The sequence below is a fragment of the Falco peregrinus genome, chromosome 3 (assembly GCF_023634155.1).
Source record: "Falco peregrinus isolate bFalPer1 chromosome 3, bFalPer1.pri, whole genome shotgun sequence".
Taxonomy (NCBI): domain Eukaryota; kingdom Metazoa; phylum Chordata; class Aves; order Falconiformes; family Falconidae; genus Falco; species Falco peregrinus.
The window spans coordinates 117,654,614-117,667,555 of NC_073723.1; the positions used below are offsets into that span (position 1 = coordinate 117,654,614).

At 62.5% G+C, this 12,942-nt stretch overlaps 2 protein-coding genes across 4 annotated transcripts; both read left to right on the forward strand.

Moving 5' to 3' along the window:
• Positions 1–7: 7 nt before the first annotated feature.
• FAM167B (family with sequence similarity 167 member B) lies at positions 8–2,432 on the forward strand. Of its 2 annotated transcripts, none has more exons than XM_005239784.3 (2): positions 8–993; positions 1,834–2,432. In XM_005239784.3, exons 1-2 carry the CDS (start codon positions 442–444, stop codon positions 2,095–2,097), a joined length of 816 nt encoding a protein of 271 aa, XP_005239841.2. In that variant the 5' UTR covers positions 8–441; the 3' UTR covers positions 2,098–2,432. The 2 variants fall into 2 exon arrangements, with proteins under 2 accessions (XP_005239841.2, XP_027645855.2); XM_027790054.2 differs by having other exon boundaries at positions 1,837–2,432.
• Positions 2,433–3,895: 1,463 nt separating this feature from the next.
• Positions 3,896–12,530, forward strand: LCK (LCK proto-oncogene, Src family tyrosine kinase). 2 transcript variants are annotated; one of them, XM_005239785.4, is made up of 13 exons: positions 3,898–4,106; positions 7,203–7,309; positions 7,429–7,510; positions 7,595–7,685; positions 7,825–7,923; positions 8,061–8,164; positions 8,276–8,425; positions 8,712–8,864; positions 9,915–10,094; positions 10,528–10,604; positions 10,719–10,872; positions 11,355–11,486; positions 11,797–12,530. In XM_005239785.4, the coding sequence occupies exons 2-13, from the start codon at positions 7,208–7,210 to the stop codon at positions 11,997–11,999; spliced, it is 1,527 nt and encodes a 508-aa protein (XP_005239842.1). In that variant the 5' UTR covers positions 3,898–4,106; positions 7,203–7,207; the 3' UTR covers positions 12,000–12,530. The 2 variants fall into 2 exon arrangements, with proteins under 2 accessions (XP_055654134.1, XP_005239842.1); XM_055798159.1 differs by having other exon boundaries at positions 3,896–4,106; positions 7,429–7,685.
• Positions 12,531–12,942: the final 412 nt, after the last annotated feature.

Here is a 12,942-nt window from a genome sequence, read left to right on the forward strand (position 1 = left end):
GCAGCAGGGGCGCTGCACGCAGGGTTTCGGGGACGGGGGGGGGCTGTCCCCGGGGCAGGCGGCGCCGGTGGGGCGCGGGCCAGTCCCGTAACCCCCCCCCGCTGCCCCCGGCCCGCCCCGGGCAGCGCTTGCAGCACCGGGCAGGGCGGCGAGGGGGGGGGGGCGGGGGGGAGCGGCCAGATCCTGACCCGGTTCCACCTTAAGGGCCCGGCCGGGATGCGGGACACCAGCTGCCCCCCGGCTCCTCGCCCCGTGTCCCGCCCCGTCCCCCCCCCCCCCGCCCGGTTTCTTTTTCCGTCCTTGGGCTGTTTTTGCGGCCCCCCCCGGTGCGAGAGGGCGGCTTCGCCCGGGGATAAATCATCCCCGCTCCTCCTTGCCAGTGTATCCCGGTGAAGGCTTCCTCCAGGGAAACAGGGAGACTCCTCCCAGCTGGAGACAATAATGCTAAAAAAGACAAGAAAAGGAAAAAACAACAGTAAGAAAAAAAAAAAAAAAAAGAAACCAAAACGAACAAACCCAAATAACCCCTCCTTTGCGCTCCTCTGGATACGGAAAGTTCCTGCCCGTTGGAATTGCCCTCGACATCCCCAACCCTTATCGTCCTGGGGGTGCTGGTGGCCAGGGTGCTCCTCACTCTGCAGGTGCAGGGGGCAGAACCTCTGTCTGCCTGGGGGCTTTGGGGGGGGTCCCAAGGGTGCTGCCATGCCCTTCGGCCAGCTGAAGTTCAAGGAGCTGGGCGAGGAGGAGCCCACCTGGGAGCAGGAGAGCCTGGACGGCGTGAAGGCGCTGGCGGCCAAGTTGAAGTTGCAGACACGGAGACCCTCCTACCTGGAGTGGGAAGCCCGGGTGAGGGGGCAGCCCTGGTGCAGTCGGACCCCCGGGGGGACATGGGGGGCACGGCAGGGCCCTGGGCACCCTGAGGATGAGCAGGATGGCAGCGTCTGTGGCTTCGCCACCATGGAGGCGGCGCTGGAGTGGCTCAGGATGGAGCTGGTGAGTAGTTGCTGGTGGGGTGGGAGACACAAGGGGTGGGCAAGGGCTGAGCCCCCAGGCAGGGACAGGAGGCAAGAGGGGTGGGCAAGGGCTGAGCCCCAAAGCAGGGACTGGAGGCACGAGGGGTTGAGCGAGGGGTGAGCCCCCAGGCAGGGACAGGGACTGGAGGCACGAGGGGTGGGCAAGAGCTGAGCCCCCAGGCAGGGACGGGGCCACAGGGCTCCTTCGTGCAGAGGGAGGACTGGCAGCCCGGCTTCACGCAACAGCGATGGGATGTGCCCGGGCCAGGGTGCTCCAGCCGCTCCAGCCATGGCACGCTGCTTTGCTCCTCTGCCCAGCACGGCCGGTGCGTGTGGATTTTTGCAAGGCACGTGTGACACTGCGGTGCTGCAGCTCTGCCCCTGTCCCCTTGCCCAGCGCTGGGGGTCACAGCTCTGTCAGGCGTCTGCATTTGTCACCCCCTCCTGCCTGCTCTGCTGGTGGCACAGCTGTGGTGGACTTCATTGGTGTGGCACAGCCTTGGTGACTTCCATGGGGTGACCCCGGCAGCGAAAGCCAGGCGGGTACAAACCCACGGGTGCCTGAGCTGACCCTGGGCTGTGACCCTGGCACCGACCATGTGCCAGCCCTTGGACAGTGTGTGGGCTCCCCAGGGCCACGTGTGCGTGTGGTCCCCGGTGGGTTTGTGCCCTGGGCAAGCCCCAGCCCTGCTGCACGTGGTCCCTGGTGGGTTTGTGCCCTGGGCAAGCCCCAGCCCTGCTGCCCCACCACCCCCACTGCCTGGGCAGCTGCCCCAGCGGCCGGTCCGGCTCTGGCCCTGATGCCCACCTCCCCGTGCAGCAGGAGATGCAGGCTGTGGACCAGCGCCTGGCACAGCAGCTGATGCGCCTGCGGGCGCAGCTGCACCGGCTGAAGGTGGAGCAGGCCTGCCACCAACACAAGGAGATGCTGGATGATGCCACCTTCGGCCTCGAGGGCTGTGAGGAAGACTCGGATCTGCTCTGCAACATCCCCCCCAAGGCTGCCTTCCTGCTCTCCACGCCGCTCAAGCACATCGGCGTCACCCGCATGAACATCAACTCCCGACGGTTCTCCCTCTGCTGAGCGTGGCAGGACCCTGCAAAGTGCTCAGTACCAAGCCTGGATGGGAGCCTTGCAGGCACCCATGGGTGCATCCAGACCTGGTTGGGCTCAGGGATCCCTCCACAAATGCCTTGGGGACTGTAGAGCTGCTGCCAGGGCTGCCCCCCCTTAGGGCAGGCGGTGCTGAGCCTGTGCTGCCAGCCCTGCCCCAGGGGCAATGCCAATGCCACCAGTCCCATCAAGCACAGGGTGTTTTGGGGCACCCAGTGCTCTGTCCCTAATGATGGTGGGGTCAACCACAGTGGAAAAATGTGGGGTGCAGCCCATTGAGAAGGAATAAAAGGAGGTGAAGGCGAGAGCTGATGTTTTCTCTTTATTTTTGCATGCCCCAGGGCACCTGCCTTTGCCTCCAGATCTGGCTCCCAGCCCTTCGCTGTGGGGGATGTAGGGGTGGCAGGGGGGTCCGTGTTGCCATCGCCCCTTCCCTGGCTGCTCCCAGGACTCTGGCTCACAGGGTGGGTGGTTTCTCATCGGTTTCTGCTGCAGGAAAGTGCCATGCCGGAGAGACAGTGTCTCTGCTTTGGGGACATTGCATCTTCCTGGGCCAGCACCTTCCTGGGCACCCCTGGCAGCAGATGGGTGCTTGGGCTGCATCGCTGCAGGAAATGCTTGTCACCAAACTGGCTGCGAATGGAGGAGTTGTTTCTGAGGCTTGATGCCGGGAGATGCCAGGGGCCATGCTCAGAGTTTGGGCAGCCCCACATCCCCATCTCCAAGCCCTGACAGCACTGTGCCGGGAGCAGGAGGGATCCTGGAGGTACTCACCAGAGCAGTTCGCTTTTAGATTTTCCCTTCCTATATTAACATCAAACCCTTTACAACAGAAGTTGCCGCTTGCAGGGTGTGACTTTTGTAGAACCCTTTTTGTCAGTGCTGCTGAAGAAGATGTGAGGTGACCCAGGCATAATTTGGGGGGCTGCTTCTCCTTCCCAGGGTAGCAGCAGGACATGGGGAGAACCCGATGTGCACCCTGAGGCTACAGCACACCCCAGCACCTTGGAGCGCTCCCCACCATCCCTTGCTGGGGGCACCTGCTGTGTTGGGGATGGGAATGGGGCTGCACAGCTGCCCCTGGAAAATGTCCCTGCCAGGGTGGATGCTGCAGCCAGTGCTGCTGCAGCGATGCCCTACAGGCTCCTGCAGCCCCCCCTGACACAGCTGGGCTTCCTGCCCATGCCTCCGGTACCTGCGGCTTCGTGTTTGATTGCAAAAGCCAAGACAATAGTGTTGTGGTTGTTATGCTCTGAGCTATCTTCAGAAACACAAGGCTGGCATCCTGGCTGGGGCATAACATGTCCCCTTCACTTCACCCCTGCCACTGTGGCTCTCGGGGCGCCAGAGTCTGGGGGGACCCCATGGTGACAGCCAAAGCGAGGGCTGTGGTGTGCAGGATGAGTCCCACAACCTGTGTAGGGTCCACTGGGGTCAGGGGCAGCTGGTGCGTGGCACTGTCAGCCTGCCCACACCAAGCACCAGAGAGGGGACAGCGCAGGGGACCAGCTAGCTGGGGGCTGCCTGGGCAGCAGGTGACAATCCCCTGCCCATGGCTGGCCCCTCGCAGCACATCTCCCAGCCCGCCGGACCCTGCTCCCCCACCGACTTAGCATCCCCTTGCCCACCCAGTCCCTGGGAATTGGTGGCCAGGGCCACCCAGAGCAGAGACCCTCTGTGCTGGGGATGGCAGGAAGCCATCAGGGTTTGTCACTAGCTCTTGTGGTTGTTCGCGAGCTGTGAACCAGCTTCTCTAGAGTTTGCTCATGAGGCAGGAAACCAGGGCAGGTGGTAAGCAGCAGCGAGTGGTGGCGGTGGGGAGCGGGCGCCCATGTGCAGGGGGCTCGTCTCTGCTCCCCAGAGGGTCATTGTGCTCCTGCCAGGGATGGAGAGGATGTGAGTGAGGACACGGTACCTTCACACTTGCTGCCGGGCCATGGGAGTCTGAAAGCAGCTGGTCCTCCCCTCGCTGCCAACAGGTAACAGGGACCTGGGGGCGAAGGGGTCTGCACTCTCCGGACAGGAGCTGGGACCACCCAGGCGCCTGTGGAGGATGAGGGTTCCCTTGTATTCTCCGCGGTTGCCCCTCGGAGCGATGGAAATGGGGGTTTGGGCTCGTTGCTGCGGGGGGCTGTGAGCGCTGGTGCCTGGGCAGCGGGGTGTGAGCACTTGTGCCTGGGTGATGGATGGGGGGAGCGGGGCTGTGCTCCCCATCCCTCTGTGGCCTTTTAGTTGGGGTGAAAGTCGCTGTCCCGATGCCCTCTGCCCGCCTGGGGGGGTCTGCCCAGGGTGGGAGTGTTGGCCCCTCACAGGGCTCTCTCCGAGACCCCATTTCCAGGGAAAAATAGGAATTTCGTCCCCAGGACCAGGCTCCTGCCTGCCTGGCTGTGGATGAGAGCAGCTTAGGGACAAGCAGCAGTTTAACACTGGTCTAGCGGGGTCCCTGCCCGCTCTGAGGGCTTCAGACACTGAGCTACTCCTGGTTTGGGTGCCACCTCAGCACAAACACCTCCCCGCTGCAATGGCAGCTTTGGAGCCATGATGCTTCGCATCTTCTCTGCGAAGCTGGACCAGTGTGGGGCTTAGCATCCAGCTGGGTCACAGCTGGCTTGGGGTCACTCAGGACACCCTGGTGAGCCTTGAAGAGCATCAGGGATGGGGTCAGCCCAGCCTTCAGCCCTCTTCACACCTGCCCATGCTTGTGAGCAAACCACTGGACCTGGCCAAAGAAGTGGAAGGGCCGGCATGGGGCAGCTCCTCCTGCAAGAGCCAGGAGGTCCAGACACACTCCTGAGCAAAGCCAGGGAAAGGCACGTACACAGCCGTGCAAGGACACACATGCACACCCATGCATGCGTGCAGACACCTCCTCAGGGACATGATGAGGCACAGGGCAGGAGCGCCTACACATCCCTCCCAGGCAACCTTTGCACAAGAAATTCGGTTGCACAGATGCAGTCACAGAACCCAACTTCAAACACCCCATTTCACCAGGTGAAACGGCTGCTTAGTGGAAATTACACTGTGGCTTAAGTACATGAGACAAAAAGGCACAATAGCAGCACCTCCCTCCCCACCCTGGCTTCATGCAAGAAGGAAAAAACATCTCTTGGCACCGCTCGCCTTTGGTAAATGCGTCTGAAGGGCTGTGGGTGGGTTTGGGAGCCAAAATCCTCCATGGGGCCAGGGTTGTGCTGGGGCTGTGCTACCGCCTGGGCATCACCGGCACCTTGCCTGCTTCTCTTGCCATCAACAGGCCACTGTGGTGTGGCTGAACCCCTTTTTGGGTGCCAAAGTGTGTCCCCAAATAGGTGTCACCAGAAGTTGAAGGCACCAGGGTGGTTTTTAGCATTTGAGTCCCCACAGCAGCACCGCACGGCATGCTCGGCTGCCCTCTCCTTGCCAAAATCGCCCGTCACCTGCTCCCGTTGGCCACTGTGGCAGTGGGCACCCTGAGGCTGCACTGTGGGGACAGCCCCTGTGTCCCTGATGTGGATGCCGTGTGGACCCCATCCCCCAGGGAGGGGGCTCCTGGTCTGCAAAACCAGCCCTGGCAGCGCTGGTAGGGGGGGTCTGGCTGGCAGCAGGTTCTGATGGCTGAGGCTGGTGACACCAGGGGCTGGTGGCACCCTGGGGACCCTGCACCCTCCCTGGGGGCCCCCTGTGAGCTCTTCCCTGCGTCCCATGGAGGCACAAGCCGAAATGAAGCTCTCAGTGCCGTGCCCTCCTCGGCAGCATGGAGAGAGGTGGATTTAAGTGTGTGCTTGTGAGAAAACAGCCGTGCAATTGCTCCCGGGTAGGAAACCAAGGTGAAAATGGTGCCGTCATTGCCCATGGCCACCAGCTCCCAGCAAAGCAGCTCCCAGGGCTTAGCTGGCCTGCTGGGGACCCAGCACGGTGGGGCTGAGGACCCTTGCAGCTGCACCGCCTTGCTGCCAGATAAGAGCTCCCACTCGGCGTTCGCAAAAGCAGCTGCTGGTTTTGGGAGCTGGGGCAGAGACACCTGGGCTGGCTTTCGGTGGCATGGGGCTCCAAGCCCTGCCGTTGGCACCCACCACCTGCAGAAACCGTGCCAGGGCCCCCCCCGAGAGCCCCCCAGAGCTGCTGGGCAGAGCTTGGAAAAGAGAGTTTTGGGGGCCAGGTCTTGGTGGAGATAAATCCCGGCAGCGTAGGCGTGGGGGATTCTGCAGAAGAGGTTTTTCCAGGGCTGTGGGCCACGTTTTCCATGTGACACACCGCTGGGGCCTTGCACGAGAAGGCAAGAGCTGCTCAGGTGGTTTGCAGTGCCCATGCAATGATTGTGGCATCGCTGCCAGGCTGCCCCGGTGCCCACACCACAGTGATGGGGACCCTGGGGCACAGTCCTGTGCCAGCTTGGTGTCACCGTGGCCAGGGCTGATGCTTGAGGTTGGGGGTTCCTTGATGTTTCAGGGTGAGGTGCTGAGGATGAGGGCCCCCCTGAGCAGGGATGAGGGTTTAAAGGACAGCCCTGATGAAGGAGAAAAAAGAGCAGAGCCGAATTCATGGGGGAGGCTAACGAGAGCCCTGGGGGAGGCTAATGAGAGCCCTGGGGGAGAAGGAAATCGGAGGTGACACAGCACCATGGGTGAGGGTGCGCCTGCATCCCCCTCTGACCCCAGGAGCTGCTTTTAGGGCCAGGAGGTGCCTGGTCCAGCCAAACTTCATCAAACAGCATTGCAGGGCCATGCAAAGATGTATTAATTGTTAATAGGATATTCATGATTAGGTTGTTATCTAGATGGAGGAGGGCGGGATCAGCCCAAGGGCTGCAGGGTGGGAAGGAGCTGGCAATGCCAGGCTGGTGGGAAAGGGGAGCCTCAGGCTGGGAACTAATTGCCTTCAGTCTTTTTAATTATCAAAGCCAGGACAAAATTAGGAGGAAATATGGCCGGTGACAAAGAGTCAGGGGATGCCCCCAGCTCAGCTGAGGACCTGGGAAGTGCGTGGGATGGGCCATGGGATGTAGGAAGGCAGACGGTGGGACAGAGGGATGGGGATGCACTGGAGCGAGGGGCTGGGGGGGCTTCTCTCACTGCCTCTTGCCCCCCCTGCAGCCGCCATGGGCTGCTGCTGCAGCTCAGACTATGATGAGGACTGGATCGAGAACATCGACATCTGTGAGCACTGCAATTACCCCATCGAGCCCAACAGCAAGCGCCAGGTGAGGAGGGGGCAAGCAGACACCCCCCAGTCCTGGTGGCCAAACGCCTCCAGAGGTGGCCATAGGATGGCCAGACCCCGGGAAGGCGAGGGCTCACGCGGCTTCTCGTCCCCTGGCAGAGGCTGATCCACAACGGCTCCGAGGTGCAAGACCCGCTGGTGTCCTATGAGGCCACGTCCCCGCCATGCTCGCCTCTGCAAGGTAAGGTCTGGCCGGGGCAGGGGGTGCCTGTGGACACCCCTCGAGTTGGCCACCACCCCCCTGCCCCTCCGCTTGTTCTCCCAGATAAGCTGGTGGTGGCCCTGTACAACTACGAGCCCAAGCACGACGGTGACCTGGGGCTGCGGAAGGGCGAGAAGCTCCGCATCCTGGAAGAGTGAGTGAGCATCAAGAGCATCCCAGCACACACTCCATCATGACCCCACCGCTCCCCAGCCAGCATCCCGGTGCTGTCAGGGGTGTCCTTGCGGGGTCCCAGCAACCAGAGGGAGTCTCACCTCACTGTGTCCTTGCAGGAGCGGGGAATGGTGGAAGGCACAGTCGCTCACCACCGGCCAGGAGGGTTTGATCCCCTACAACTTTGTGGCCATGGTGAACAGCCTGGAGCCTGAGCCGTGAGTAGGGCTGGACAGGGGCCATGCCCTGCCAGGGGCTGTGCCGGCAGCGGGGAGAGTCAGCAGCATCCCCCGAAGCACCGGTGGGTGCAGGTGGCCTGACTCCCCCCCGCCCCAACCATGTCCCGTGTCCCCAGGTGGTTCTTCAAAAATATCAGCCGCAAGGATGCGGAGCGACAGCTCCTGGCGTCAGGCAACACGCACGGCTCCTTCCTCATCCGGGAGAGCGAGACCTCCAAAGGTACCATCCCACAGGCCCTGCCGGCATCTCCCGCCACCAGCACAGGGAAAGGTGCTGGGAAGCACAGGAGGAGTGCTGGGATCCCACACCCACATGGTCCCATCTCCACAGGCTCCTACTCACTGTCAGTGAGGGACTTTGACCAGAACCAGGGCGAGACAGTGAAGCACTACAAGATCCGCAACATGGACAACGGGGGGTACTACATCTCCCCCCGCGTCACCTTTGGCAGTTTGCACGAGCTGGTGGAGTATTACACACGTATGTGCCATCCAGGGGCTGGTCCTGCCTGCAGGCAGGGGATGGAATGGGGGCAGGATGGGGATGGGATGGCGATGGGGATGGGGATGGGGATGGGATGGGGATGGGATGGGGATGGGATGGGGATGGGGATGGATGGGGATGGGATGGGGATGGGGATGGGGATGGGATGGGGATGGGGACACACTGCTACCCGTGCCCCAGCAAAGTCATTAGCTTATGCTGGGCCCCCTGTGCCCTCTGCTGCGTTGACACTGGCTCTGCCCCCCCCTCCCCCATGCCGCAGGCAGCTCTGACGGGCTGTGCACCCGCCTTGGCAAGCCCTGCCGGACCCAGAAACCGCAGAAGCCATGGTGGCAGGATGAGTGGGAGGTGCCACGAGAGTCGCTGAAGCTGGTGGAGAAGCTGGGAGCGGGGCAGTTTGGAGAAGTTTGGATGGGTGAGTCACAGTGAAACTGGGGTGCTTCCTCCTGGATGAGGACGCTGGTGTAGGCAGCGTCAACCGGGCCCCACGGCATCCTCGGGCTGGGGAGGGGTCCAGCTGGGGTGTCGCATGGAGCAGCCAGCACACCCCCAAGTGTGAGACCTTGGCTTTTCACAAGACCCCTGGGAGAAGGGAGAAAACCAGCAGCTAAAACAGCCCAGGGGCAGCTCTGGTTTACTGAAAGCCCCCCAGGCTTCCCCCTGTCTCCCACCCCTAGCCACTCGGACCCCTGCGCTGCCGCCCAAGCAGGCACCTGCTGCCCTGATGGGCGTGCTGGTGGAGGTGTGTGCACAGGGGCTGCACCATGTCTTCGCGAGCTGGGCTCTCTCGCCCTCAGAGCAGATGCAGCCACAATAAGGCTGTCGCTGCGGTTGTCACTGCAACGCTGGGAGCAGCTGGAGGCTCAGAGGCAGCGCGGAGCCTTGAGCGTGCTGTGATCCAGCCACAAAAGCACCTCCTGCTCCTCGGGTGCCACATGGGGAAGACACTGGGGCCGCCCTGCTCCTCTCCATCCTACCCCGCAGGCTCAGAGCGGGGTCCCTGCCTTCGCTCCCATGGGTGCTGGCTGTCCTGTGAAGTCCCCTCCAGGTACCCAGCAGAAGCCTGGCTTCAGCATCGCTGCCCAGCTCCCCCAGCTGCCCTCTGGTTCAAAGCCCAGCAACCAGCAGCTTCCTTTCCTCCGTGTGGCTGAAAGCCACATCTAAAAGTCTCTGCCTGGTGGGTTAAAATGTGGTTACAGGTTTTTGCCCAGGTGGCCAGCACGGAGCTATGATTGTCCCCAGATGTCCTCTGGCAGTCTTCCAGGGTGCGAGGTCCTCTGCCCCTCATCAGCCAGCCTTTGCCATCTCAAACATCTCTTGCTTGCGCAGTCTCGGGTTGGGATGCGCTAGATCTGCAGTCTCCACGCTTGCCCCCTTGGCTGGCACCGCTATTGCCACGTGTCCCCCCGCCGTGCCTGATGATGGGGTCCCTCTCCCCATCATGCTGTGCCCCATCTCTCCACAGGCTTCTACAATGGCCACACTAAGGTGGCCATCAAAAACCTGAAGCAGGGCAGCATGTCACCCAGTGCCTTCCTGGCGGAGGCCAACCTCATGAAGAACCTGCAGCACCCGCGGCTGGTGCGGCTCTACGCCGTGGTGACGAAGGAACCCATCTACATCATCACGGAGTACATGGAGAAGGGTGAGGGCACCCAGGCTGGGGTGGCTGGCGGCTGGGGTGAGGGTGGGGGTGGCTGGGGGCTGTGAAGAGCCACAGTCATTCGGCTCCTAGCTGTTCCTATCCAGTGGTCAGTGCTGGCTTATGTGTCTTGAGCTGCTTTTGGTATCATTTCCCCCTCTCCTCACTCTGCCTTTGCATCACAGCTGTCCCACTGGCTGGGAGCTCGGGGGTCAGCCCTGGCAGGGGGGAAAGGACCCTGCAGGCAGGCTGGTCTCCTGCCCATTTGCTCCTGCCTGCCTTCCCCGGGGGTTGCAAGCTGCCCAGCCCCACATTTGGTGTTGCCATAGGGGACAGTGCCCTGGTGACCCCACCACCATGATGCCCAGCTCCAACAGATGCCGGGGTGGGAGGCAGTGTGTGTGCTTGCTGCTGAGATCTGCTGCCTTCATTGCAGGCAGCCTCGTGGACTTCCTCAAGACCTCGGAAGGAATCAAGCTCAGCATCAACAAACTGCTAGACATGGCTGCACAGGTCAGGGGGGGGACAGAGCTGTGGAGCTGCTGGTGGGGAGGGCTCTGCTGGGGCTGGGCTGGGGCTGCCCTGCTTGGGCTGGTGGCTATTAATTGCAATTCCTCCAAACCACAGATTGCTGAAGGCATGGCCTTCATTGAGGCCAAGAACTACATCCACCGCGACTTGCGGGCTGCCAACATCCTCGTATCGGACACCTTGGGCTGCAAAATCGCCGACTTCGGGCTGGCCCGCCTCATCGAGGACAATGAGTACACGGCTCGTGAAGGTGTGTCCCCAGCCGAGCCCTGCTTTTGGGGTGCACACAGCTCAGGGCCATGGGGAACCCCCACCCAGCCAATTCTGGGGGCCCCCACGGTGCTCCGGGAGCTGCAGGACTGCATGCAGCCACGGGAGAAGGAAGCAGGCGGGGGTGCAGACAGCCTTCCCTCCACTCCATCTCCCCGCAGGCAGAGAGGGGGCTGCGGGGCCCTGCGTGCCCACCCGACACTGCTTTTGGTGGGGTGACAGCCCTACCTGGTGGCTACTGCTGGAACAGGCCCGCTGCAGGGGTGCTAGCCCATTCTGGGGGCTCTGTAGCCAGCCAAGCAGCAGGGGGGCAGAAGGGCTGGCTGCCACCAAACCCAGCTTGTCCCCAGGCATATAGCAGGGACAGAGGCTGACTCAGGGTTGTCATATCAGATTAGGCAGAGAGGGGCATTTTCAGCTCAGCCACAACGTTTTATTTTCTCCCCTCCTGCTGTTTTTCAGGGGCTAAATTCCCCATTAAGTGGACGGCGCCGGAGGCTATTAATTATGGGACGTTCACGATTAAGTCTGATGTCTGGTCATTCGGCATCCTGCTCACGGAGATCGTCACCTATGGCCGGATCCCATATCCAGGTCAGGATTTCCCAGCAGCTGCACGACAGAAGGGCTGGCACACGCACGCAAGCGCACACCCACGAGTGTGTGCATGCACTCCTGCACGCACACACGCTCCCAGCCGCCCCATCTGGCTCCCTTCCCTGCCAGCCCGCGATGGTTTCGACCGTTTCCCGATGCACATGGCCAGCCCCAGCCCAAAAGCCACTGGGGGTTTCAGAGGCAGCAGAGGGTGAAAGGAAGTTTCCCGGTGGGATTTGCAAACGTAGGGTGCTACCTGTGACCTGGGGGTGATCCAAATTCAGTGCTGTGCGTGTTGTCCTCACAGGGATGACCAACCCCGAGGTGATACAGAACCTGGAGCGTGGTTACCGCATGCCGCAGCCAGACAACTGCCCACAGGAGCTGTATGAACTGATGATGCAGTGCTGGAAGGAGAGGCCTGAGGAACGTCCCACCTTCGAGTACATGAAAAGCGTGCTGGAGGACTTCTTCACTGCCACCGAGGGCCAGTACCAACAGCAACCGTGAGGACCCCAGCAGCAGCAGAGACACCCTTGTGTTGGGGTGCCCAGGGGTGCTCCCCCTGCACCAGGTCCCCACAGATTCCACACGTATTGCCCCGGGGCATTGGCGAACACTGCCTGGACCTCAGCAGTAAAGATTTGAAGTGCTTCGAATCTTGGGAGCAGCAGATTTCAGCCCCCCCAGAAGGCGATGGAAGGCCAAAGCCGACAAGTGACTCCAAGGAGTGGAGGGCTGGCACGTGGGGGGCTCCGTGGGGGGCCCGGTGGGTGCCCACCACACCATGCCTGCACTTGCCTGGGGGCAAATCCAGCCTCCAGCCCCACAGCAGGCTGCTTGGGGGCCACACCAGCCCTCTCAGGCCCCTCTGGCTGGGCCTCGCCTCCTCCTTCATCCCCGGTGATGGCAGGTGGCCCCTGGCAAGCAATGGCCACCCCAGCCCTTGGCTGTGGGATGCTCCTTCTCCTGCCATGGTGTTGCCGGGACCTGCCCCGTAACCGCCGTTGGGTTTTGGGGAAATAAAGGCCTTTGCAGCGGCGGTGGCCGTGGGGCCTCCCTGAACCCTGGGGAGGACAGGCCAGCGGGGTGATGCCCTCAGGGGACAGACCCCCCTTCACACCAACCCCACCCCGGGGTGCTGCTGGGGGCCCCAGGCCACTCTCACGCTGACCCCGGCTCTGTGAGACCCCCACGGCCCCGCTCTTGCCGACCCCGGGTGGGACAAGCCAGGGCCGAGGCCTGGGGGCAGGTGGAGGCCTCTACCGTGTGTCCTCCCCCCCCCCGCCCCTCCGCCGGGATGGTTCAGCCCCACCTGGCATTTCCCCCCACTCTCCCCCGGGAATGGTTCCGCCCCACCCACGGGGACCCTCTCCTCGTTTGCTCCCCCTCCCCCCCCGCGCCTCAGCGATGGTGCAGCCCGCGCGGCTCCGCCCCCGCTGCAGTGGTACAG